The sequence below is a fragment of the Ahaetulla prasina genome, chromosome 3, assembly GCF_028640845.1.
Source record: "Ahaetulla prasina isolate Xishuangbanna chromosome 3, ASM2864084v1, whole genome shotgun sequence".
Taxonomy (NCBI): domain Eukaryota; kingdom Metazoa; phylum Chordata; class Lepidosauria; order Squamata; family Colubridae; genus Ahaetulla; species Ahaetulla prasina.
In genome coordinates this window covers 125,222,845-125,247,626 of record NC_080541.1, presented here as the reverse complement: position 1 = coordinate 125,247,626, position 24,782 = coordinate 125,222,845, and the positions used below count along the sequence as shown (strand labels likewise).

Sequence of the window (24,782 nt, the reverse complement as noted above, 5' to 3'; positions counted from 1 at the left end):
TATTACGTTCCAGACATGCTCCCATCAGTTCAAACAAACCTAGGATCATCTCTAGAGCACCTGGTTATTGCTTTATGCCACTAAGATGTGGGGATGGGAGGAGATGACCAGTGAAAATGTGTGCATGTTTGAGAAACAGGAACAGAGAAAATGAAAGAGAAAATAATTAGCTGCTAAGGTGATGAAAGAAAAATTGAAATTAATCTTTTTGCTCTTTCAGAACTAATTCTTCATGTAGGTATCTACTTATTTTTGATCCTCCAACTATGTTTCAGCTTAATCAGTTCTCTCTTTCAAAACACATTTTTAAAGATAGTGTCTATCTACAATCTAGATAATGCTCAGTTTAAACAGAAATTATTAGCAGAAGCCCTCTAGAGCATGCACACTTAACAGTTGCAGTTTCTCATAAGCATTTCCAAATAAACACTGTCCATATACACACTTTTTGTGGGTATACAATCTCTTCCCGGAGGAAAGTATTTTCACCGGCGTTTTTGTCAAAAAGACCCCAGTCCATCTTCAAGTCCCAGATAAGAGTATAGCAGGAACTAATGAAGTAGAAGACAATCCACAAATAGAAGAATACTTGGTAGTCATTGTGTTTTTGAACTATAAGAAAGAAAAACAATAATGTTAAATAAGACTATATAGTACACACTTCACACCATAAAATGGAATTCAGTTAATTTTGGCAGTGGATGGTATTTTATATAAGTAGGAGCCCCTATAAGCACTGCATTTAAAGAAATACTAGTATCTGCTTTCCACATCTATAAAAAGCCTTGATTATTCACATCTGAATAATCACTTAGAATCTTATGAAAGTATAGCTGGTTAAAAGGAAGTTACCTTTACATGCTACAGGGAAGGATTACCAATGACATTCTGTACCACACCACACAAAGGTCATAAACACTCATCTTTGTACAGTCTGAGGATGTATGTTTATTTTTCTTTAAATGATTGAGGTTACTAACAGTTTCAGTACAGCTCTGCAATTCAGTGTTGTGTTCAAGTATTTAAATAGCTTACTCCTCCTAAGAATACATATTATTTGACTGTCTCAACCTTGTGTTCAACAGGCTGCATTGTATGTGTGTGTGTGTGTGTGTTTAATGATAACAAGATGGTGGGGCTATATACAGTATGTGAGTATTTCATTACAACTGTGGAGCATAAGAAAGTTTGTATAGTAATGAATAAGTACAGAATATCAATGAGTACATAACAACCAATTAAAAGAGTTTAAAATTACATACAGATCATATTTTTAAGGTGACACTACTCTCCAAAAAGGAACTTTATTGCCTATCTACACATTGAGAAAGATCATGTGAATAAGCCAAAAGGTTATTGAAGAGTGTTTTATGGATGGCTGAGACCAAAATAGCACTTTTGAGCTTGAATAAACAAAAAAAATTGTTATGTTTGGGTAAAGGCATTCCAGTAAAAGAACCTCATTCCATCTGTGAAATATGGTGATGGCACAATTGTGATTTGGATTTGCTTTACTATCTCTGGACCAGGATAGGTTGCCATCATTAATGGAACTATGTATTCTGAATTTTGCTAGCAAATTCTACAGGAAATTTTTAGGGTATTTGCTTGTAAATTGAAGCTAAAGAGAAAGTAGGCCACAACTGAAAAAACACAAGTCCTATGACCAAAGAACATTTAAAACAGAAAAAAATAAACGTTTTAAAACAGCCAAGTCAAAACCCTGATATAAATTTTAAGAAATGTGAAAGGATGAAGTGGGTAATTCTAGGAAGCTCACCAACCTCCCTAAATTGATGCGATTTTTAAGGAGAATGAGCTAAAATTCTCCCAAGGTGATGTGTAGAGTGATCAACAGATACTAGAAACATTTAATTACAGTCATTATACTGCTCAAAGGGGAAGACCAGTTAATGAAAGCAAAGGTTCACATACTTTTGCCGTATGCAAATATTTAGTTTTGGATTATTTTCTTCAATAAATAAAGGAACAAGTATAATGTTTTTGATTCACTAATTTAATTAGGTTCTCTTTAGCTACTTTTAGAACTTGTGTGGAAAACAGACCACATTTAGGTCATTATGTTACAGAAATATTAATAAAGGGTTCAAAAACGTTTTAAGTACTACTGTAAGTATACATGAATACTGGGGTTTTTTCTCTGTACTCTAAGAAAAATCACCGAGTGCCAATATAGTGAAAGAGCTAGGATTAGGATCAGAGAACTCCAGATTCTAGTCCAGCCTCAGTACTCTAAATGACTTTGTATCTGATACTATCCCTTAGGGAATTCACTTCAGGGATTGTTGCTATACAGGGAAAAAAATGAAGGGGGAGTTTTATGTGTGCTGCTTTAAACTCTAGCGAAAAGATGAGCAATCTAATAAAATATGCAAATAAATAGCCATGGCTTACAGTTTTAGCTGGTTAGAAACAAAACAAAGCTCCTTTTTTGTGCATAATACTAAGAAAATGACAAGCACCATCTGGGTTTGTACAGCAATTTCTACTGGTAGGAAATACTAACTGGAATAGTTCAGCAGTACACATGACACTCAATTCATCCACACATACATGAACCAGAATTACAGAAAATTATGTCTTATTTTAATGTGCTAATACAATGAATGCTTTTACCTTTAATGTTTAATCAAGGAAGCTTTTTCTGTCTTAATTAAGAACATTTTTCAACTAAATATGGTATATTTGATAAATATCAAACTGTCCCATTCTGTCAAGAAATAATAGCATTTTTTAAAGCTTTCACTTATAGTCATTAAATGATTAATAATAATTAAAGAGATCTTGAGGTAGTTGGACTGCTGATCAAATCTGTGTGCTTTTTATAAACACATTTTTAAAATATTAATATGTTTGACATGTTTATTTTTTAATAATTTTTGCTGCATGCTGCCCAGAATCACTTCTTATGAGATGGGCAGCTACATAAATTTGATAAAATAAATAAATTTTCTTTTGTTCTTTCATTTTATGGAGTAAGGTTGGGCCAAGGAAAAAATAACATTGAGCAACATTGGAAACAACAAAAGGAAAACAAAAATAGATAATCTCATAAATTACTTTGTAAAGATATTCCATAAGGATATTTTAAAAAGGAAAGTATGTAAGATTTCACATGCAATATAGAGATGCAAGCTCTGATTTTTAGAATGATACATTTAGGTAAACTCTATTTAACATGGCTTTTGATTGTTTAGTAAACCTATGAAACAATATTTGTTTGTTTGCTTAATTTATTTGCCAGCTATCTTGCCATGGGGCTACTCTAAGTGGCTTACAATAATAAAAAGGAAGAAAATGAAAGGCATGTAAACTGTACACAATGAAAATACATCAATATGATATCCAAAAAGATGGACAGGCGGAGAGCAGAGCAAAAAGGATCGGGGAAGTCTGCCATCAATCCAACAGTCACCTGCAGCATCAACCTCCCCCATTTGGTCCATAGGCCAACGAGCAGAACTTTAGGCTCTTGCAGAAGGATAGGAGGCTTCTGGTAGATCTTATCTTAAAGGGTAAAGTGTATGGGAAACCTGATTTAAATAATCATACCCTTAGTATGAAATAATTTATCTGACAACAAAGTATTTATCTGAGACAGCCAGATACTTTCCAAGAATAGCTTGATAATAAGAAATTGTGTATGTGAAATACATTAAGCTCTTACAGAAACTATTGCTTAAATGCAGATTGCTTTTGTTACTGTAACCAATAAGGATGCCATTCAAATTTTCTCCAGTAGATGGAAATGGATGCTTTCGCATATAAAACATGGAACTCAATGTTGCATGCAAAAAATTCAATTAAATAATGTCATCAATCCACTTAGCAGTTATCTACTAGGGTATTTTACAACAAAGAGTGAATAGAGATGGCATCCCTGGGGGAAAGGGGGAGTTTGATCCTTTTTAGACTAAATTCATGAAAATCATTCAGACCTAGTCAGGATTACTTTAAATTCTACATAGTGTATTAAATTAATACAGTATACTGTTTACACTAAAATATATATTAAATCTGTGTACAATATTGTTTCATCTAATTTTACATATGCATTTACATTTTATATACTAAAGTCTCCTCTATAATGGATTTTGGGTGCATGTTTTCATATAATTAGAAAAAACTGAATAGAGTTGCTTGACCATGAGATAAGTGGCATATAAATTGTCAACAAAGACATTCAAATACTGCTGAAATAGGGAGGTCCAATGCAAAAATTTATATAGGCAGAAGATAGCAAGTTTCTATCAAGCTATAATTGCTAGGCTCTTCACAAAAATTCTGCCACACAAATGCCAGTCTTTATGTGAACATGTAAACACTGAATAAATGAATATTCAAGTGCATTTTGTAGAAGACATAGCATAAATATTTAAAATTCAGATGGTATCAGCTTAAAAAAATAAATCATTATTTTGCATCAATTGTTTTTGATTACAATGAAGTCCAGTTACAACAGGGTCTGCAATTTTATACAATCCAGGACAGATTTAGTTTTTGAATGGAATGCACAGGATAAAGAATAAGGATAAAGAAATGTGTCCTCCCCACATATTAAAACTATATCCTTCTAATTCATTCAGAATTACTTTTCAGTATCAGTTTTTGGAAGTGTTCTGAGGTCTGCAGGTGGTCTAATCCTAAAACAAAACTATCCCTAATAGTAATTGGGGAGTTATGTACAATTTCATGTGTAAAGATATATTTGTTTTTGATTTTGTAATCATAAATCTCAAGTAACAAATGTGCCTGTTCCACTGTAACAGACCAACACACCGTATTAGACCTTGCAGCATTTTTCATAAATTGGCATATTTACTATCTTGATAATTTATAATAATGTATTCATCATTTATCTGCTTAACATGTAAGTTTTACTACCAGAATGTTTTTAGCCATAATGTCTGGTACTGTCTGGTTCGGTTCTGCAACCCAACAAGAAAAACACAGACTTCAGAGGATAATTAGAACTGCAGAAAAAACAATTGCTACCAACTTGCCTTCCATTGAGGACCTGTATACTGCACGAATCAAGAAGAGAGCCGTGAAAATATTTGCAGATCCCTCGCATCCTGGACATAAACTGTTTCAACTACTACCCTCAAAACGACGCTATAGAGCACTGCACACCAGAACAACTAGACACAAGAACAGTTTTTTCCCGAAGGCCATCACTCTGCTAAACAAATAATTCCCTCAACACTGTCAGACTATTTACTGAATCTGCACTACTATTAATCGTTTCATAGTTCCCATCACCAATCTCTTTCCACTTATGACTGTATGACTATAACTTGTTGCTGGCAATCCTTATGATTTATATTGATATATTGATCATCAATTGTGTTGTAAATGTTGTACCTTGATGAACGTATCTTTTCTTTTATGTACACTGAGAGCATATGCACCAAGACAAATTCCTTGTGTGTCCAATCACACTTGGCCAATAAAATTCTATTCTATTCTATTCTATTCTATGTAACAACCTCAAACTTTAAAGATGAATGCTAATAGCTGCATTCACACTTAATGATCAACTATAATATATGGTTATGTGCACACTGGAGTGATCCAATGCAAAGTGCCAGGATTTCAAAATAGCTTTTCTCCTCTATATGCATATGGAGAGCAATAAAAGCTTCAGTTTCACTGAAATAGATTGTTTTTTTTAAAAAAATCAGAAGCTACAGTTTAAAATAAACCTAGCTTTCCTAAACAAACCACAAAAACAATGCTAGCATGAAGTAGACTTATTTAGAAACTATCTACAATTAATTTTAAACAACAAAATCTGGTTTACACATTATGCTAAGCCATGATACAGTGTATCTATTCTGAAAGGATGGGAGCTTAGTTAATATGGAACACAACCACTATTACCTACCACTATTATGAACATAACCATAATAACTGCTACAATTACACTTATTCCTATTTTATTGCTATTATTGGCTGCATTTTTTTCTTTCAGAGAGAAGAAAATTGAAGATTTTACACAAATACTTAGCCATACATCTAAATTTAAATTATGGCTTACTATTATATGCAAGCCCTGTGCATGTCTCTTCATTTTCTTCCTTTGCAGGTGACAAAATTAATATAGATCAATTATAAATCATTTAGAATAATTTAACAGTAATGAGCAGATTTAATTAGTTGCAAATAGAAACTAAAACAAAGCAAACTAAATTGTCCTATGGTTCTCAGACCCCGTATTTTTGGAAAATGTCAAAAATGAAAGCTGAAAAATAAGGTGAGCTTTGCTTGGCTATTGTATTAGATATTTAATTCTGGGTTTCCATTTTAGAATTCTTAGGTAAAAGTAGATACTTTTGGAACCATGTGCTGTAAGAGAGAAACTATCTCTATCACTGATGATAACCTAGTCATCATGGGATGCAAATTATTTGCCTTACTATGTTTCCGAAGTATCCACAGGAAAATTAGGCAAATATTGAAGGAAGCATCTAAAAAGGGACTAAATATGAACAGCTAGACGAACATGAAGAAAATTACTGAAGACAAGATCACAGGAGCGCTCCTTATAATTTTCCCAAAGAGCCAACATTTTTCTGTCTGTTGCAAAAACTTTTGAATATGTAAAGGATCTAGAATTCAAATGATCCATTCTCCACATATATTTAAATTATTTTCAAAAACTGAGAAAGAAGAAAAATAAGGAGACACTTCTATTTAATTATTCTGGCAGAATTAAAATGTTCTTTTACTGGATCCTTAGGCCATAACTGTCTTCAGTAGTCATTAGGACACTATATTTTCTGTAGAATTTCTACAGTGCAACTATTGAAAACATATATAACCACAAATAAAGAAATCAGAAAGATTTCCAAGAAAAATCTTATAAAAAGGTATCCATTCCTGAACCATTTGGTCTCACCTTCTGAATGTTTGTCTACAATACCCTTAACATCTCTCTCAACATTCATGTTTCTAAGATTCAGTTACTACCTTTATTCCCTATTGTTTCTCCTCATTGGTATTCAGGAGATGTACCAAAATGATGTTGCTTTAGGCAAGCAATTATATCTCAATCTCCACTAGCGAATCCTAACAATTCTCTTCAATGCTATTCAGAACATTGATATTCCAAATAGAACCCTCAAGCACTACAATTCTCTTTTATTGGTTGAAATAAGCCATGGTACATGCACTTATAATGTCTGTCTGTATTTTTAAAAACACAGAATTTCTACTTTGTACTTTCATGTACAAAGACATTTGAAACTAAATCAACATACTGAATAAACACCAAACACTGCAGGTCTCAAATGTAAATTAATAAATGCAAGAAGTATTGTAAACAAATTACTGAATTTATCCTATTGTTAAACAATGGTACATTTGATATTATATTTGTTTGTGAAACATGGCTGAACTCATCCCTCCCTGACTCCATTATTTCAAACAAACAGTATCAAGTTTTTCAATCAGATCGTGAAAACCGCAGAGGTGGTGGAGTGGCTATCTTTTACAAAAAATCACTGAATCTAAAAAATATTCAAGTTGCACATAAACTTTCTCTTCCTGAAACTATTGTATGTGACCTGTCCTTTAACATCACACTTCGCTTCTTGCTATGCTACAGAGCCCCTGACTACGACATCGCTCATGCGAATATGTTAACCACACTGCTAACATGGGCTACCTCTTGCCCATATCCTCTCATCTTCCTGGGTGACCTAAATCTACCTTTTATTAACTGGATAACAAATGAATGTACAACTGAACCAATCCATACTATACTATACAATGCCGTTACAGACCTAGGTCTTGAACAACTAGTAACTAACAATACAAGACTCAACAACTGCCTTGACCTCATCTTTTGCAATAACACAAACTCAATTTATGGACTACAAATAAAAGAACCCTTTTCCAACAGTGACCACTGCATGATAGACTTTTGTCTCAATATACGCCCTCACATAAATCATCATAATAATAGTACTCCTAACTACAATTTCAAAATAGCCAACTATGCCCTTATGAACAACGACCTCTCATCTCTTGACTGGCAAAATCTATTCTCAAACTGTATCACTGCCGAAGACCACTATAGAGTTTTCCTACTTGAAATCAATAGAATCATCAAATTATACGTACCACAAATCACCACCAAAATAAAAAAAAACAAATTACCCATATCAATAAAAAAGTTTCAATCAAAAAAAAAATCCCTCTGGAGAAGAAACAAAAAGGGCTATGTAGCAAACTTCAAAAACTGCTACAGAAATATTTGCAACCAAAAACTGAATGCACCATTTACCACACAAAGCAAAAAGAAGATTCCAATCGTGCTTTTTATAATTTTGTGAACAATAAACTTAGAGAATCAAGATCCACCCCACCACTAAAAGAATCTAACGGTAAAGAATTTAATGATGAAACAATTAAAGCAAACCTCTTTAACAAATTCTTTGGCTCAGTCTTTGTTAACAGTGATGGCACATATCCGACATTCCCAAATCGTACCAACAATGAGTACAACAACTTAACACATATAGACTTCATAGAAGATAATGTTAAAAAAGCTCTTCGCAAACTGAAACCATTTTTATCTATTGAGCCTGATGGACTATGTGTATACTTCTTAAAAAAACTTTCCACTAATATAGCAGAACCCCTAAGCATAATCTTTAATAAAGCTTTCACGACTAGTTCCCTTCCCAAACTTTGGTCTCTAGCCACAGTCATCCCTATCTTCAAAAAAGGAGATCCCAGCCTAGTTGAAAATTACAGACCAATCTCTCTATGCTGCGTCACCTGCAAAGTAATGGAATCTATCATCAACCAATCCATTACCCTCCACCTAGAAACAAACAACCTACTCTCTAATAAACAATTTGGTTTCAGAAAAAAATTATCATGTAACTTACAACTTCTCCACTGCAAAAACATATGGACTACTAATCTTGATCAAGGCAAAGCAATAGATGCAATCTACATAGACTTCTGCAAAGCTTTTGACTCAGTAGTACATGATAAACTTCTCCTAAAACTAAAATCCTACGGCATTTCAGGACCTCTTCACAATTGGATAACTGCTTTCCTGTCAAACAGACAACAAGTGGTCAAAATTGGCAATGCTCTATCAAATCCTGCTCCTGTCAAAAGTGGCGTTTCTCAAGGCAACGTTCTTGGACCAACACTCTTCAAACTATACATAAATGATCTCTGTGATCATATCTCAAATTATTGTGTTCTCTTTGCTGACGATGTCAAACTATTTAACACCACCAACAATACTACTACCCTTCAAAAAGACCTTGACTTTGTATCTGATTGGTCTAAAACTTGGCAACTCCAAATCTCAACGAGCAAATGCTCAGTCTTACATATTGGGAAAAAGAACCCAAACACTAAGTACAAGCTTGATGGACATCACCTTACAGATGACCCCCACCCTGTTAAAGACCTTGGAGTTTTCATATCAAATGATCTAAGTGCCAAAGCCCACTGCAATTACATAGCAAAAAAGGCTTTAAGAGTTGTAAACCTAATTTTGCGTAGCTTCTTTTCCAAAAGCTGTACACTACTAACCAGAGCACACAAAACATTTGCTAGACCTATTCTTAAATACAGCTCACTGTCTGGAACCCATACCATATCTCTGACATTAATACAATTGAACACGTCCAGAAATATTTTACAAGAGGAGTTCTCTGCTCCTCTGTAAACAACAAAATACCTTATACCACCAGACTTGAAATCCTGGGATTAGAAAACTTAGAACTCCACCAACTCCGACAAGACTGTGTTTAACACACAGAATCATCTATTGCAATGTCCTTCCTGTTAAAGACTACTTCAGCTTTAATCGCAATAATACAAGAGCAAACAATATTCAAACTTAATGTTAACCGCTTCAATCTTGATTGCAGAAAATATGACTTTTGTAACAGAGTTGTTAACGCTTGGAACACACTACCTGACTCTGTGGTCTCTTCTCAAACTCCCAAAAGCTTTAATCAAAAACTGTCTACCATTGACCTCACCCCATTCCTAAGAGGACATAAGGGGCGTGCATAAGAGCACAAAAGTGCCTACCATTCCTGTCCTATTGTTTCCTTTCTTTATATATACGCTTATATGTTGTATGGTTGTTTCATGCTTATGCTTATATATACTGTTGTGACAAAATAAAATTTAAAAAAATGGATGTAGGAAAAGCTGTTATGTTTAATTCCTGTCAACTATTAGCAGTTTAAAATGCAGCAAGATAAGGAATGTTTTCTTATCTCTTTCAAAATAGTACTTGTTTCTATGGGATTTCTGTATGAAATTTGGGAAATTTCATTCTACTCCTATGGTTTAATAAATTTTTACTGTAACATTTCTAGCTATGATTTGCATACTTAATTCTTTTTATATGGTTATTATTCATGTTTCACAAAACATTTTAAGTAAAAGAACAAAATAGTTATTTGACATTTTAAAAATGTGTATTTTAACACCTATGTCTGATACATTGGACTAGTTTAATAATAATATTAACAATATATTTGCTACTAAATCGCCTGAAAACTAATAATGTAATATTTAGTAATTAAACAAGTAACTGATGTAATAGGGACTCCCTGCGATTAAAATTCTGGGAACCAGAGGTAGTCCTTATGACCATAATGGAGCCTGCCCATAATGGTTATAAGTTATAATGTAAATGATGTTGTAAATATTTATAATATTATAGTTTTTTGCGATGGTTGTTTAACAATCTTTGCAATTGTTAGACAAATGCTGCGGCTGTTAAGCAAACCAATGGTCACTATAAGTGTGATTTTGCCAAAAAATTGAAGTAATTACTGCTTCTTAGAAACTGTTGTAAAATCTGGTTACACAACCTTAGGACACAGCAAATGGCCATAAATGCAACTGTGTTGCTGAGCTATTTTCTTGTTGTGTCTTACTTGCTAATGGTTCTAATGATAGTAGAAATAAGGAAAGATTTTTTTATTGAATACAGGGTTTAGCAGTCATATCAGGCAGTTGACAGTTTCTGAGCAGGCAGGACAGATGTTTGCATCCATTTAAGCTTCCTTTAATTCCTTCATTTATAATTCCTTCATCTCTTTTTTATGGCAGGAATGGGAACTTTTCCATGAAGAAAAGTCTTCAGCTTCCTTTTCTCATTCTTTCCTTCCTTTCTATTGGTACTTGAATTCTTAGTTTCTTAGCATTTTTGCCTTCCAGCTTAGGTAATTCTCCCAAATTAGACAGAAACCTCTGTACCATTAACAGATGGTTAACCGATAGTAACTTCATCAAAATGAGAAATAGTTTTATACTGTAATTTTGAAAAGAAATTACATCCGAGTGTACTTTTTTGCACACTTTTACATGCTGCTATTGCTCAAAGGCTGGATTTGTCAGAAGGTTGTTGCAATAAAAAGTTCACTCTTCTATACTGAACAATCTCACAAAATGTGTTACTTGATTTCTGAAACATGTAAAAACGCATCAAAATACAAAAGTCAAAAAAGGTGCAAAAATTGAGGTATTCCTCAAGCTAACAATTGTCTCTCAAGTCTAATAGAATACATGTATAGTTTACATTGGCTATTTTAACAGGCAAACAAGTAGACAAGTGAGCATCACAAATTATAATGTTCCCTCTACAAAGTATAACTTTTTATGTGATTTTTCAGCTAATTCTTGTCGCTTACTGACTGCCTTGTTTGGTGGTCATTTGAAGTTATGATCTCATATTGATGTCCATGCAGTATCCATCATGTGATCACCATTAGGCCACTTCACCAACAGGCATTTACAGCCATTGTAGCATCCCATAGTCATTTTATTGCCATTTGTGTGCTATACAATGGGCTTGCAACAAACAGAATCAATTGGGGAAAGCAGCAGTGAAATTGGAAGTTACGGTTCTGTCAACCATGCCTGATTTGTTCAACGACCCATGGCAGAAGTGAGATCATAAATCTATTGCAGTCATGTGATGTTTCACTTAGTGACTGTGAGGTTTAATGATAGATCTGCCAATCCCAACTGTGGTCACTAAGCAAATCCTTATATACATTGTATAAATAGCCTCTATGTATACAGAATCATTTCTACACGACAGACTGTTAATACTGGATTTACTGCCAATGAATGTTTACTGTTAAATTATCTAGGAAAGTCAAACAATATATTCTGCTCAGTGTAACTGAGAGGAAAATAATCAATGCTGTGTGCTATCAAAAACTGGCACAGAACACAATGGCTATGATAAGCTTTCTGGGAGGGTCAGTCACTGTGGTTTCTGATAAATGTTGAACCATGATAGTGAGACTAAGAAACTGAGAGGTTATCAAAAACAGCCTTAATTTTAAAATTGCTAGAGACTGCCTGAATCAACAATTATCTTGTGGAAACCATTACCTTCAAGTCAGAGACTTTATATATTCAAGATATATCCAATTTAATTTCAAATTAGGCAATCACATTCTCAGAGCTAAACTGGGAAGCAAAGCATATATAAAAGACCTAAAAAGACAGGCATGGTAGAGCTGTCAATTTTGACTCATTCATTAAAAAAAATACGCAAAATTTGGTAAATTCTTATTAAAAAAGAAAGGAAAGTCATTCTCATTTATTTCTATCTTGGGAACCTTGGACTATATTCTGCAGTGTAATCCCAGGCAGAGTATTCATTATTTCTTTATTTCATCCCACAGATTTCCACACCTATTTAATCTCTCTCTTGCTTGCTGGCTCTCTTTCTCTCCCAGGGATTCTGTTTCTGGAATACAGCCAGAAATTTCAACATCAAAAAATCAATGAAGGAAAACAAGCCCATCAGAAAAGTTGTAATATGTTGAAGCAGCATCCACACAAAGTAGAATTCATTTCCAGAGTGGAAGCTTAGCGGCCTCACTTCTTCCTGAAATCAGTAACTGGCATATAAGAGCATAGGAAGGATAAGGCCAGTGATGGGGATAGGAAGGTTTAAAAAATAATGAATATTTTGGTTACCATGACAACCATGACAGCTCTCTTCTTTGGCAGAATTCTGACAGTAAGTGAACTGCTTCCTCCCCCATCCCCATCCATCTTTTCCTTCAAGTGAATATCCTTCAGAAACACACATCAATTCTAAATTCCAAAGATGCTTCTGCTTTTTTTCTAGTCATTTATATATCAATGCCTTGGAATAGGGCATGATATCATCTCTAAACTAGTTTCAACATTAAGTTTTGCTTAAACAAAAGACAAAGGAAAGAAAAAGAAAATTCAACATATTTTTGAAAGATGCATTCTAAAAAAGAGAATTTCAGTTTTAACAAAATCAAACTGTTGCTAAACAGACAGCAATAGTCTTTCCTAAAGAAGAAAGTTTACAAAGATTTAATATTATTAATAACTAATTACTGTGACAAAGACAGGGATTTGGTCTTTGAGTGCTTATACTTTGTAACCGAATCCAAATCTATTTAAATTGTAAATTTAATCTCACAATGATTAGAAATAAAGATAAATGGTATCATCCCCTGACTACCATAGAATTGTTCACATATAGCTACATGCTTAATCAATTCTCATAACATCTTTGGGTATGCTAATTTTACACCAAGCCTTTTATGCAAGTTTTTTGAAAGCCTAAGTTAAAAATTATAGAATGGAAGCAACTTAAAATTTACAAAATACTTTATCAAACTAATTATGTTAGTTTTAGGCAATAATTCAAATATTTTTGAATAAAAAGCAGCCTTTGGTGATATTGCAATGATGAGGAAATGGCAGTGTAAAGATCCAAAATGTCAGCCAAACTCACCACATCTCAGTAATAAGAGAAATGCACAATCATTATTTTTTATCCAGAATAATAAAAAATAAAGAATTATGAAAGTTACCATGTTACATTAAATGGGAATGTACCATGTCCCTCTCTGAGGCGGTATGTCAACTAATGAGATATGCCTCCTTTGCTGCTGTCACTGCCCTTTGAAATGAGTCCCCCCTCACTTCTGTTCAGATGGCTCGACCCTATTAGCCTTTCACACAGGCATGAAGACTTGACTTTCCTTCTGAGCATTGAGATAATTGAGAATTCCACTGAGAAAATGTCTGTCATGCTCAACTATGTGGATATGTATAATCATATTTTGATTTCTATTAGTTTTGACTTTGACTTGTGGATGCAACCAAGAGTCATCTGATCAGTTGGGTGGTCTTCAAATTTATTTAAATAAACGAATTTTAATACTAAGTTTATTTACCGATACTAAGTTTATTTATATTTGTTTTATATTGGAATATAAAATATTCGTTTTGAAGATGTAATAGACTATAATAGAGAAATGTGGCTGTTTAGAGAAATCAGACTACTTATTTTCTTGAGGTCTGATAAAATCCAGGCACATGAAGAGTGAATATTGGTCATTTGCTTGTACAAAGAGACAAGTGAAAATTCTATTTCACAGAAAAAAATATTTCACATGCTCTACCTTTGCCATTTATTATCCTATGTTAAACAATTTCTAATTCATGGTCATCTTCGCTGACTATAATTTTATCATGTCTTGAAAACATTTCCTCTATTTTCTTTTTATTAGAATGTTCAAGTATTATATAACCATTTATGCAACTCTGGAATTAGATTTATTTGCTCTGGGTTGTTTCCAGAATTCCAAATAATTCTAACTATATTAAAAAAAAATCTTCTCAGTACCTCATAAACAGGCCAGGCAAAGAAAGAAAAAAGCAAAGAATGGGATGCAGATATTTGAAACTGTCTTCTTTATCTAATCATAGAATTTTTTTTCTAATCATTTTTCATACTTTACTTTGTTTTATAGTAATTCTGGAAAAGATTTTGCTTGCATTTCAGTATCTAGTTAACCCAAAAGTAATGAAACTTACTTCTGGGTAGACCTGTATAAAAATGTATTGCCTATGAATTTGGTATAAGATGGCTGAAAACAATTTTTTTAAAGCTTTATTACTTTAAATATTTAAAGTAAATTTAAATTTAAATTTAAATTTTATACTACTTTATTTACTACTCAGAAATATTCTTCCATACCAGGAATCTCTCTCTCTCTTGACATACTGTACATATTATTCTTACTGAATAAACAAGTCTTACAAACCCTTTCCCTATATTTTTTCCATAATCTTTCTGAAGACAAGGGTTCTTCAGAGTGTGCTGCATTAGGCACCAGTGTTTTATGTTTCTGGAAGTAAGGAAAAAGTAGGATATTTCCTCTTAAAGCCCCACATATGCTTCAAGCAGCAGCATCCACCATTCCCTTCCACCTTGGCTTTTCCTCAAGGAAAACTTTTTTAATTTTGATGCAAGTGTAATGCTAATATCCTCGAAATTGCATGTAAACATTTGGATTTCACTATGATGTTTCAAGTGTTGATTCTTCTTCACTATCATCAAATTGGGAAGAAGATCTAGATTTCCATATGAAGCCTGATGCTCATCTTAAAAATTATTAAAAAATATAAGTCAACTGAAGAAAATTCAAAGTTTACTGGGGTGAAAATAATAGAACAAAGTTGGCAGTTTTTCTATTCTTACATGTAAGTGAAATATGTAAAAAAATGAATAAATCAGTATATATTTTAGAATAGTATTAAACCTCTTGACTGGAGTAACAGTTGAAAGAGGTGGGGTTGGGGGAAAATAAAGATGCCATAACTGCCTAAAGTACTAAGTGCTTTATTCTTCTGTAAAAACAACAAAAGGAAATCACTGTAGTTTCCACAGAGATGTGGGAACACAATGGTTCAGAGATCTCAGTCTGTAGATTAATAATTTAAAAGCAATTTCCTATTGTTTTGTACATATTTCTATTTCAGGCTGTCTGTGTTTGTGTGCCTGTGTATGTGTATGTGTGATCAATAGGTACTTTTTTAGAACTGGTTATTTTTCTTCACATTCATCAGACAATGATATATTTCAGCTTCATGCAGTAGTACTGGTATCAGAGGGGTAGTAATTACTACATACTTCTTGAAATATTATAGATTCTATGAGCTCAACTGTCTTTGTTTATAATAAAAAATACATTTGCATAAATCTTAAGAGACATTTAAAAATGGCACTGACTGTATAAACAGAACAACTGATTTAATTGGAAACAATTAGAATCAATGTACAGGCCTAACAGATTTAAAACTAATTTTATAACTCCTCTTGCATGTATGTTTATGGTACTTGCATTCTTATTTCATATTATGGAACCAAGGATGCATGTCTTCTCTGTCACAGCTCCTGTCCTCTGGAATAGCACTCATTCCATGATAGGTATGGCACCCAATCTCTTAGGATTCCAGAAGGTTCTTTAAGACCTGGCTCTGTTCTTAAGACTAGGATTTGATTGTTGTGAAGATCCTATTGTGTTCTTCTATTGTTGTAGCTGGGTTGTCTTTGGTCCAAGCTCTTATGTTTGAAGTTCTGTTTTTAACTATTTTAATTTTGATATGTTGTAAATCACCCAGAGTCTTTTGGATGAGGCAAATAATAAATTTAATAAATGAAGTAGATGATGATAATGATGGTATCTTTCCTATAATTAAAATTTTGGCAAACTCCTTTGGGAATAGAAAATGCTCTTTTTATGTAAATTGTGGGTGTATTAGTGTATGTGCATGTTTATGCATCATGTACCTGATAGTACTATAGAAAAACTATGCACTAATTTGGAAATAGGAACTGAAATGATATGATTGTCTAGAATTGTAATAAAAATACAATTGTTTTAATAAGTGAGTACAGAGGATTCACTTATTTCTGCTACTTTGTTCATTAAGTTCCATAGCAGAATGGGGAAAAAAACTAAATTTCTTTTACTCAATCTATTCAGTAGAAATTCTTAAAATTTACCATAAATATCTTAAATAGTTCTCAGCCAATGACTATTTGTTCAGCAATACTCTGAAGTTACAATAAAGCTGAACAAGTAGACTTACTACCAGTCTTAGAAGCTGCAATTGTTACAGTATCCCTGTGGTCACATGATCATAATTAGGAGGCTCACAATTATGATGGTCGCAGCATCTCGCAATTATGGATCACCATTTGAGACCTCCACTATCGGCTTCTGAGAAGCAGTCATTGGGAAAGCCAGGAGGGGATCACAAATGGCAATCACATGATGTTTTGCCCAATAACCAAAACTGGAACTGCTGTCATAAGCTGGTGTATTCATTTAGCCTTGGTTAGCAATGGAGTTTCTGATTCCAATTCCATCATTAACCAAGGACTATTTGTGACTCCTAAATACACACAGTCAAGAAGTCTATCAAATCTTGTGCTGGATAATGACCCCAGTAAAGTTAAGTAAGTAATTCTGAGAAATTTCAAATCAGCTGGCACTTAAAAACAGAGACCCTGAACTTATAAGCAAAGACTCCAAAATAATACCTTTGTGGGTGCTGTAAAGGGCTGCAAATGTCACCATAAAAAATGTGGTGGAGTATTTCCCAGCATTAACCAGATGGGGAAAGGCCCGTTTAGTATCACGGTATCGGCGCAGGCACTGGACAAATCTCAGCCAAGCAGGAATGCACTGAACAACTGCACGCACACCATAAGCATAGGTGTTGCAAATATGAACGCCTATAAAAAAAAACTTTCAAAAGGTAAGAAATCTCTAGGAAAATGATATTGTGAATTACAGATGAACAATTCCAGTTAACATTCAACAATATAAATCAAATACCTTAAAATGCCCAGACACGCATAACATATGTGTGTTCAGAGATAAGGGAATATTGGAAAATGAAAACTTAGCAAATAAATACAATTCTTTATTTCCATCCCACTCTATCCCCAGTAAAAGAGATAATGAATATCTATAAACTAACTATTACTAAAACTCCTTGATATGACCTTTAACTAAGTGAAAGAGAGCATCATAAATTAACAATTTTTTAACCAAGATACCTCAAATGGGCTAATTTACAGAATGTGTCCAAAATTTAGGATCCATTACTACCAAGGGAATGAAATATGAGAAAGTTAGGCTGCTCAAGGTTGCTTCAGTGATACTGGCTGTTGCTGCACTGCTGGACTGCTATACTGAGGTCACATAATTTTCATTTCCAATGTTTTGTGAAATTTTCTAGCTAATGTCAAAATCCCCCATTCCCTCTCTCACTGAGGAAGAGAAAATGAAAGGAGAGAGGAGGGAAGAATTCTAATGAATTCTGAAGAAGATTCCCATAAGGAAACTCAATGGGGAAGCTGGCAGAAACTCAGAAATCACTCCTGCTCTCACTATTTTTTTGCTAGCCCTGGATCATTCTGTTTCTCTATTTAGGTAAGGAAATATCTCTCAAACAATGACCCAAAGAGGCAGGGGGTTGTCTAGTGTATAATGAATGTGACTGTATGGTTGCATTGAATAAATAAAGCTCAAATTTGTCTCAAACACACAGTACACACCAATTTATATGGCAGTTACCAAATCTCTTCTCACTGACATACCTGGATCTTCCAGCAATGCATCTTTAACTTTCCACTGGAGCTCAAAACTATAGAAACAGATCATGTATTCAAGGTCCATAAGTATTACAGCCAGACTATTAAGCTGATCAGCGAGCCAAAAATCTGCAAAACCCACCTTATGGAAGGGGGCAGTGAATACCCGAAACTACAAAAAAAAAAAAAAGATTCAAATATAACATTGTAAAACTCAGACCCCAAAAGTTGAAACATTTTCTCTTAAATGGTAAAATTGCATTACAGAAATTATTCTATTATTTAATTTTACAAGGCAGATGTAGAAACTAAAGGACTTCTCAATGCAATTCTATGTAAATAGCAACAGTAGGTTGCTACCAGTTTGCCCCGGATTGGGTGAACCGGTAGCGGTGGCAGCAGGAGGCTCTGCCCACCCACCCAAATGTCTCTGGGCATGACCAGAAGCGTTGAGCACCCGCACCCACACCCACAAGCAAACCGGTAGCAAATGAAATTGAAACCTACTACTGAATAGCATGTCTAATTATTATAAGCTCGTTTTGTCCTAATGCACAGAATGCAACAACCCAATGTTCTAGTTGTTTTGAACTTAAAATTCCCACTAGTTTAGTATGTATGACCAAAGATAGTGAGCTGAGGGTGGTGATGTATCTAACTTTTAAAGTGCTTTGATCACTTTCACTATTTACTAAAAAATTTTTAAAAAATAGAAAGTTTGCAGATAATATTGGACTGGGAATTTGTATTCAAATTTCATTTTACATTTATTATAATAGGGATTCAAATTAAAACTGTATTATAATTGAGAGTTTTGTAATTAATTTCAATAGGGAAACGGTTTAGTAATACTACAGCATTAGTTGACATTAACAATTTTATAGAGTTCTTTTTAAGTTGCGTATCTCCAAGCATCAAGTTTAGGAAAACTATTTAGTACTAAAAATGACAGCGGTGAAAATGTTTTTGCACATTATTGCAACCATAGTGGAAGAAATAGTAAAAACAGATGCTTTTCCATCTCAGTCCATTCTGCCTTCAGCTATGTGTTTCTCAAAGTAGGCCATTTCATGCTCCATTTATCTTAGATTATACTTCTTCCTGCATGGTTAGTTAGAACATCAATATCCAAAGGTTAAAATGGCAACACCAAGATCTATACAATACAAACAAGCAGAGGATAGAGGATTATTTATTGGATTTTTATCCCAAGTCTTACTTTGTAAGGTAAGATAGCAAAAATGCATTATTTCTTCCTCCTCCTATTTTTTCCACAACAACAACCCTGTTAGGTGAGTTGGATTGACAGAGAGTGATTGGCCCAAAGTTATCCAGCCAGCTTTCATGCCTGAAATGGGATTTGCTGCTGATATTTTAGATACCTCTTTATCTTTTTGATTCCTCCAGTCATAAACTAGACAGACACATTTTGCCAAAATATAATTACAATGAATTTTATTCAGAAATTCTGGCATTTGTGCTATTTGGTAGCAATCATTCTTTTCAAAGTATATACAGGTTTAACCTATGGAAATCTTATAGAAATAACAGGGAGTTGATTTACATATAAACCACATGAAATGAGGCAAGAACAGCATAAAACAGCCTAATGCTTGGGAAATATACATTTCTCTAGGAATCTAGAATCTTAGCTAGTTGAATCAAATTCAGAATGAAAAGGAACAGAATATTCATGATGAATGATCAAACATTGTAGTCTTTCAGTCTGTACATTTATATACAGATTAAGCTACATTGTACACCATTTTGAATTTTGTAATTGTAAATAACAAGTGATGATTTCATAATTCTCCTTATTCAATCGTCTCTCCTTCTGCCTGTTATATATGGGTTTTGCTGAGCTACCAGTTGCATCAAATTTCAGTTCCCCACTGATTTCAAATCAGCTAATCTCAGCATGAATGTTACTTAACAATGTTATGAATATTAAGCAATTCATTCTAGAATTCTACTCCTTAAGGAGCTGAGTGAAACGCTACAAGAGAATGAGTGAGCAAAGCAGCACTCTCAATGTTGGAAATATAGGATACAATAGAATGGTACAATACTTGCAGCAGCAATGAGAAGTCATATCTATTACAGATGTTTATATTTTGGATATAAGTACAAAATGCACTAAAAAGTGTAGTATGTAAAGTAGAAGAATTCACAGTACATCTGATCAGTTGTTATCCAAAATGATACTTATTTCAGCAATGGAGATGGAACTACTATATTCCAAAAACAATGTAATGATTTTGCTATCAAACGTATTTGTAGGACTTCAGTCACAAATTTTCTAACTCTGTCAACTTAGCATTTGCTGTTCATTATAAGGATATCACTGATTAAATTCAATGTACAAATTACCTATGGATAAGCAACGGAGCCAGCCCATTTAACTAAATCTAAGAATATTTAATTATAATATTTTTTATAGGAAGAATGGTGAGATTGTCAGTTGCTGATGGGTTTTAGCTAGATCTTGACTTACCAAGAGTTTAAGCAGCCAAAATCGAGACTTGTAATAAAAGGTTTTTGTGGGATTGATAAGGAACAGCAGCATAAATCCATACAAGATAAGTGGGTTTGCCTGCATAGGAAATCCAGTGCTATCTCCATATATGCATGCCAGCAGACTCAGACACCAGAGCATTCCAAGGAATCCAGCAATCTAGAAAAATTACATTTTTAAAAGATGCAAATTTAGCAGTTATGTGCAAATAAGGCAGGACACGCTATATATGAGGAATATATTACTTCAGTATTACATTACTTATTGATTTATTTCAGCTCCAACTCAAATTCTAAGGTTAAATTTTAAACTCATATCGTTCAGGAACAAACTATATTTATTTATTAAATGTATATGTCACCCATCTCACTGTTGCCACCTATCTTATTCCTTTTTTAAAAAAACTTAAAAATAGTTTTATTTATACATCCACTCAAAATACTTTTCCTTATAAACTTTCTACAGGGAGTGTGTTCTTTAAGCAATTTTCACATTTGTTTAATATGTAATTCCTAAGAAAAAGTTTCTGTGATGGTTGTGTTCTGTGTACTGTGTGTGTTTAGAGCTCAACATATAACATAGCGCAGAAGGTCACATGCAGTCCATATGAGATTCCAATATAATATTTAGAGAGTTTTCAGATGTTGGCCACCCTTTTGAGGCTGAAGGCTGGGCATCTGTAGAAAGGAGTGACTGGAGGTTTGGGTTATTGCTATCAGCATCTATCAGTTTTTCAGTGTTGTCCTCCCAGTTAATATGTAATCTCTAGGATTAGATGCCAAAATATTCCTCTGGAGCTTAGAAAAGTCTGGCTTTACTGGAGGGTTTTCCCTCAGTTCTGTTTCAGTATATTCATTGTTTACATAATATCCAACTCTTATAATTTTTGACCTCTGTAAATACAGATTATTAAGACAACCGTTACCCCTACGGCATCTGCATCAGGAATAAGTCCTGGATTAGAAGCATCTGACTGAAATACAAACATGTGTCTTCCTGCAGGAACAGGGCCTACTAAAACTGAACCTAAAACTTGATCGTATTCCTCACTTTCTGCTGAGCCCACATAAATGATTTTCCATTCCAAATCTTTGGAGAGGTCCTCTTTGGACTCGAAGGTGATTTCGAAAGGCGAAGGGTTGTCCAGCACCACGATGTTGTTCACCTGAACCTTTGCCATATTATGCGGGGAAGCGGGGGGGGGGAGGGGGGGGGGGGAAGCCCAGGGAAGAGAACACGCAAACAATAGTTGGAGCGTGTTCCTCCTCCCGCCCAATAAAGTGCTACCACCTATCTTATTCCAAAATCAATTCTATAAGTGGTTCTCGACTTATGATTGATCTCTGAGTGACCATTCAAAGTTACACCAGATGTCCCCAGAGCTATTTACAACATGGTTTTGAAGTTCCAATGGTGCCTTCCAAAGCCACAGTTCAATGATCACATTTTGGGCACTTGGCAGCTGGTCCACATTTATGACCCTTTGCAGTATACCACAATTTTCAGCATTTTTTGCCAGAAACTGGCATTTACTTCTGGTTTGTGGCAAAAAATGCCCATTGGCTAAAATGGGTTCATTTGACAACTACAGTGTTCATTTAATGGCCACTACAAAAAAGGTGGTAAAATTGGGCAGTCCCATGGCAACTCACTTAATGACTGGCATGATTTACTATCATAATTGCAGGCTCAATTACAGTGGTAAATTGAGGATTTCCTGTGTATGAAAAATGACTTCATCCATCGATACTAACACAATACTTTGAATAACAATTCTCACTCTTCCATTTAGATTTCAGTAGATGAATGCAGGATGTTTTAGATTATAGTAGTAAGTGTATCTATAGAATGCCCTTTCAAAAAAGTATTAGCTCATTTCACTTCTGCTGATATAAAGACCTATTTTAATGGGAATCCATTAAAATATTTAATATTTTCAAAACAGAAAGAGAGGCCAGTAATAACATTTCTATTATTATACTGTAAGCCATCCAAAGTCATTGGATACAATATGGCCAGCAAATAAATTTTACATATAAATAAACAAACACTTTTCAGTTATAGCCAATATTTAAACACAAAATATTTATCTAAATATCTAATACAAAAACTTGTATGCGTAGAATTCTGTGGTCAGATGCTGAATTACCTAGTCAGTATGGCCAGTGATGTGAGATGCTTCCATTTTGAAGAAAAATCTTAGAAAAAACCCTTCCCAATAATTAAAACAATATACATATTTAGCTAAAATCGGTGCAATTGAATTTATGAGGTTCAGCTTTTCAAAATAAGTACAGGAGCATATAAAACTCCTTGAATTATAGAACTTACCTCAAAAAGATGCTGATGGGATAAATTACTGCGGGGATTGAGCTCAAAGATGAGAACATGATTCACTCCAGCTTGCCTCCAGCCATATGTGTTTATGCCAAGGAGAAAAAGGAATTCTATCAGAAGAAATCCCCCTCGATAGATTCTTATCAGTGGCCACACATTTGATCCTTCCATTTTAAACACACCTATCAAGCAAAAGATGCAAATCAATCATATACAAAATGAACAACCTAGGAGAGATAACTAAGCAATTCTTTCTTTATAGTAAAGGACATATTATTTTCTCTGTATTTAAAATTCTGCAATAAATGACATTTAAAAGGCACACTTTCTTAATTTCAGCAGTTATGTTCCCTTAATGATCAGGACAGAGTCAGCTGACTCTCTATATTTGCTGAACTACACTTCTCAGCAGGCTGGCCCAACCTGTGAAACTGTAATGAATGCTGGGAATTATATTTCAGTAATATGTAGAAAGTTTCAGCAGGTAGCAACACTTGGCTGATGTCTGAATTTAGAAGGTAAATAGGAGCAGCCTGATGGGAAATCACCAGTATCACCACAGTAACAGTAATAGCAAACCATTTCCATATTGTTGGAAGAAATTAGCATAGTTGTGTCTGTGATTGTGCTTTATCTTGTGATGCACCTTTACCTAGGTGCACATAGAGCAAGTTTCATTACCCCGATAGACACTTGAAGGTGACTTAGACATGACTCTTCCTTTTTTCATTTTACTACAATATATACAGTAGTCCTAGCTGCCATGCATAAACAAAATGCTTTATATGGCCATTTCAATGCAACTGCCAGCATTAGCACAAGGATATATAAGTTCTTTCCCTTTGATGTTCCCTAGCAGTTGATACTGAGAAGCATGTAACCTTTGAAGACAGATATTCTATACAATCCACATCATTAGTTGCTACGGATCAGGGGTGGGTTCTACATTTTTTTACTACAAGTTCTGTGGGCGTGGCTTTATTTTGAGGGTGTGGCTTATTTTGTTGGCGTGGCTTGATGGTCATGTGACAGTGGGTGTGGTTTGATGGGTGTGGCTTGATGGTCAGTGGCTTGGGCCTCTGGTGGCTCAACAGACTAATGCAGTCTGTTATTAACACAGCTGCTTGCAATTACTGCAAGTTCAAGTCCCACCAGGCCCAAGGTTGACTCAGCCTTCCATCCTTTATAAGGTAGGTAAAATGAGGACCCAGATTGTTGGGGGCAATAAAAGTTGACTTTGTATATAATATACAAATGGATGAGACTATTGCTTAGCACAATGTAAGCCGCCCTGAGTCTTCAGAGAAGGGCAGGATATAAATTCAAATTAAAAAAAAAATATGACTGGGTAGGCGTGGCCAACTCAATGTCTCTCATGTCAAGGGGTACCTTGCCTGGCCCCTCCCCTCCCAGCCATTCCTTGTCACACCCAGCCTCAACCTATCTATAGTTCTG

At 34.3% G+C, this 24,782-nt stretch overlaps 1 protein-coding gene and 1 pseudogene across 2 annotated transcripts in view; both read right to left on the bottom strand.

Moving 5' to 3' along the window:
* XPR1 (xenotropic and polytropic retrovirus receptor 1) overlaps nucleotides 1-24,782 on the bottom strand; it is a 106,132-nt gene that overhangs the window by 13,756 nt on the left and 67,594 nt on the right. Inside the window, exons 8-12 of one of the 2 annotated variants that reach the window (XM_058174883.1) lie at nucleotides 23,322-23,509; nucleotides 20,970-21,149; nucleotides 18,482-18,647; nucleotides 17,417-17,611; nucleotides 446-612 (exon numbers count right to left, since the gene is read on the bottom strand). In XM_058174883.1, coding sequence (XP_058030866.1) covers nucleotides 446-612; nucleotides 17,417-17,611; nucleotides 18,482-18,647; nucleotides 20,970-21,149; nucleotides 23,322-23,509 — 896 coding nt within the window. The remainder of the gene's footprint in view (nucleotides 1-445; nucleotides 613-17,416; nucleotides 17,612-18,481; nucleotides 18,648-20,969; nucleotides 21,150-23,321; nucleotides 23,510-24,782) is intronic. The other variant, XM_058174884.1, reaches the window with a different exon arrangement.
* LOC131194166 (histone chaperone ASF1-like) lies at nucleotides 21,582-22,224 on the bottom strand (annotated as a pseudogene).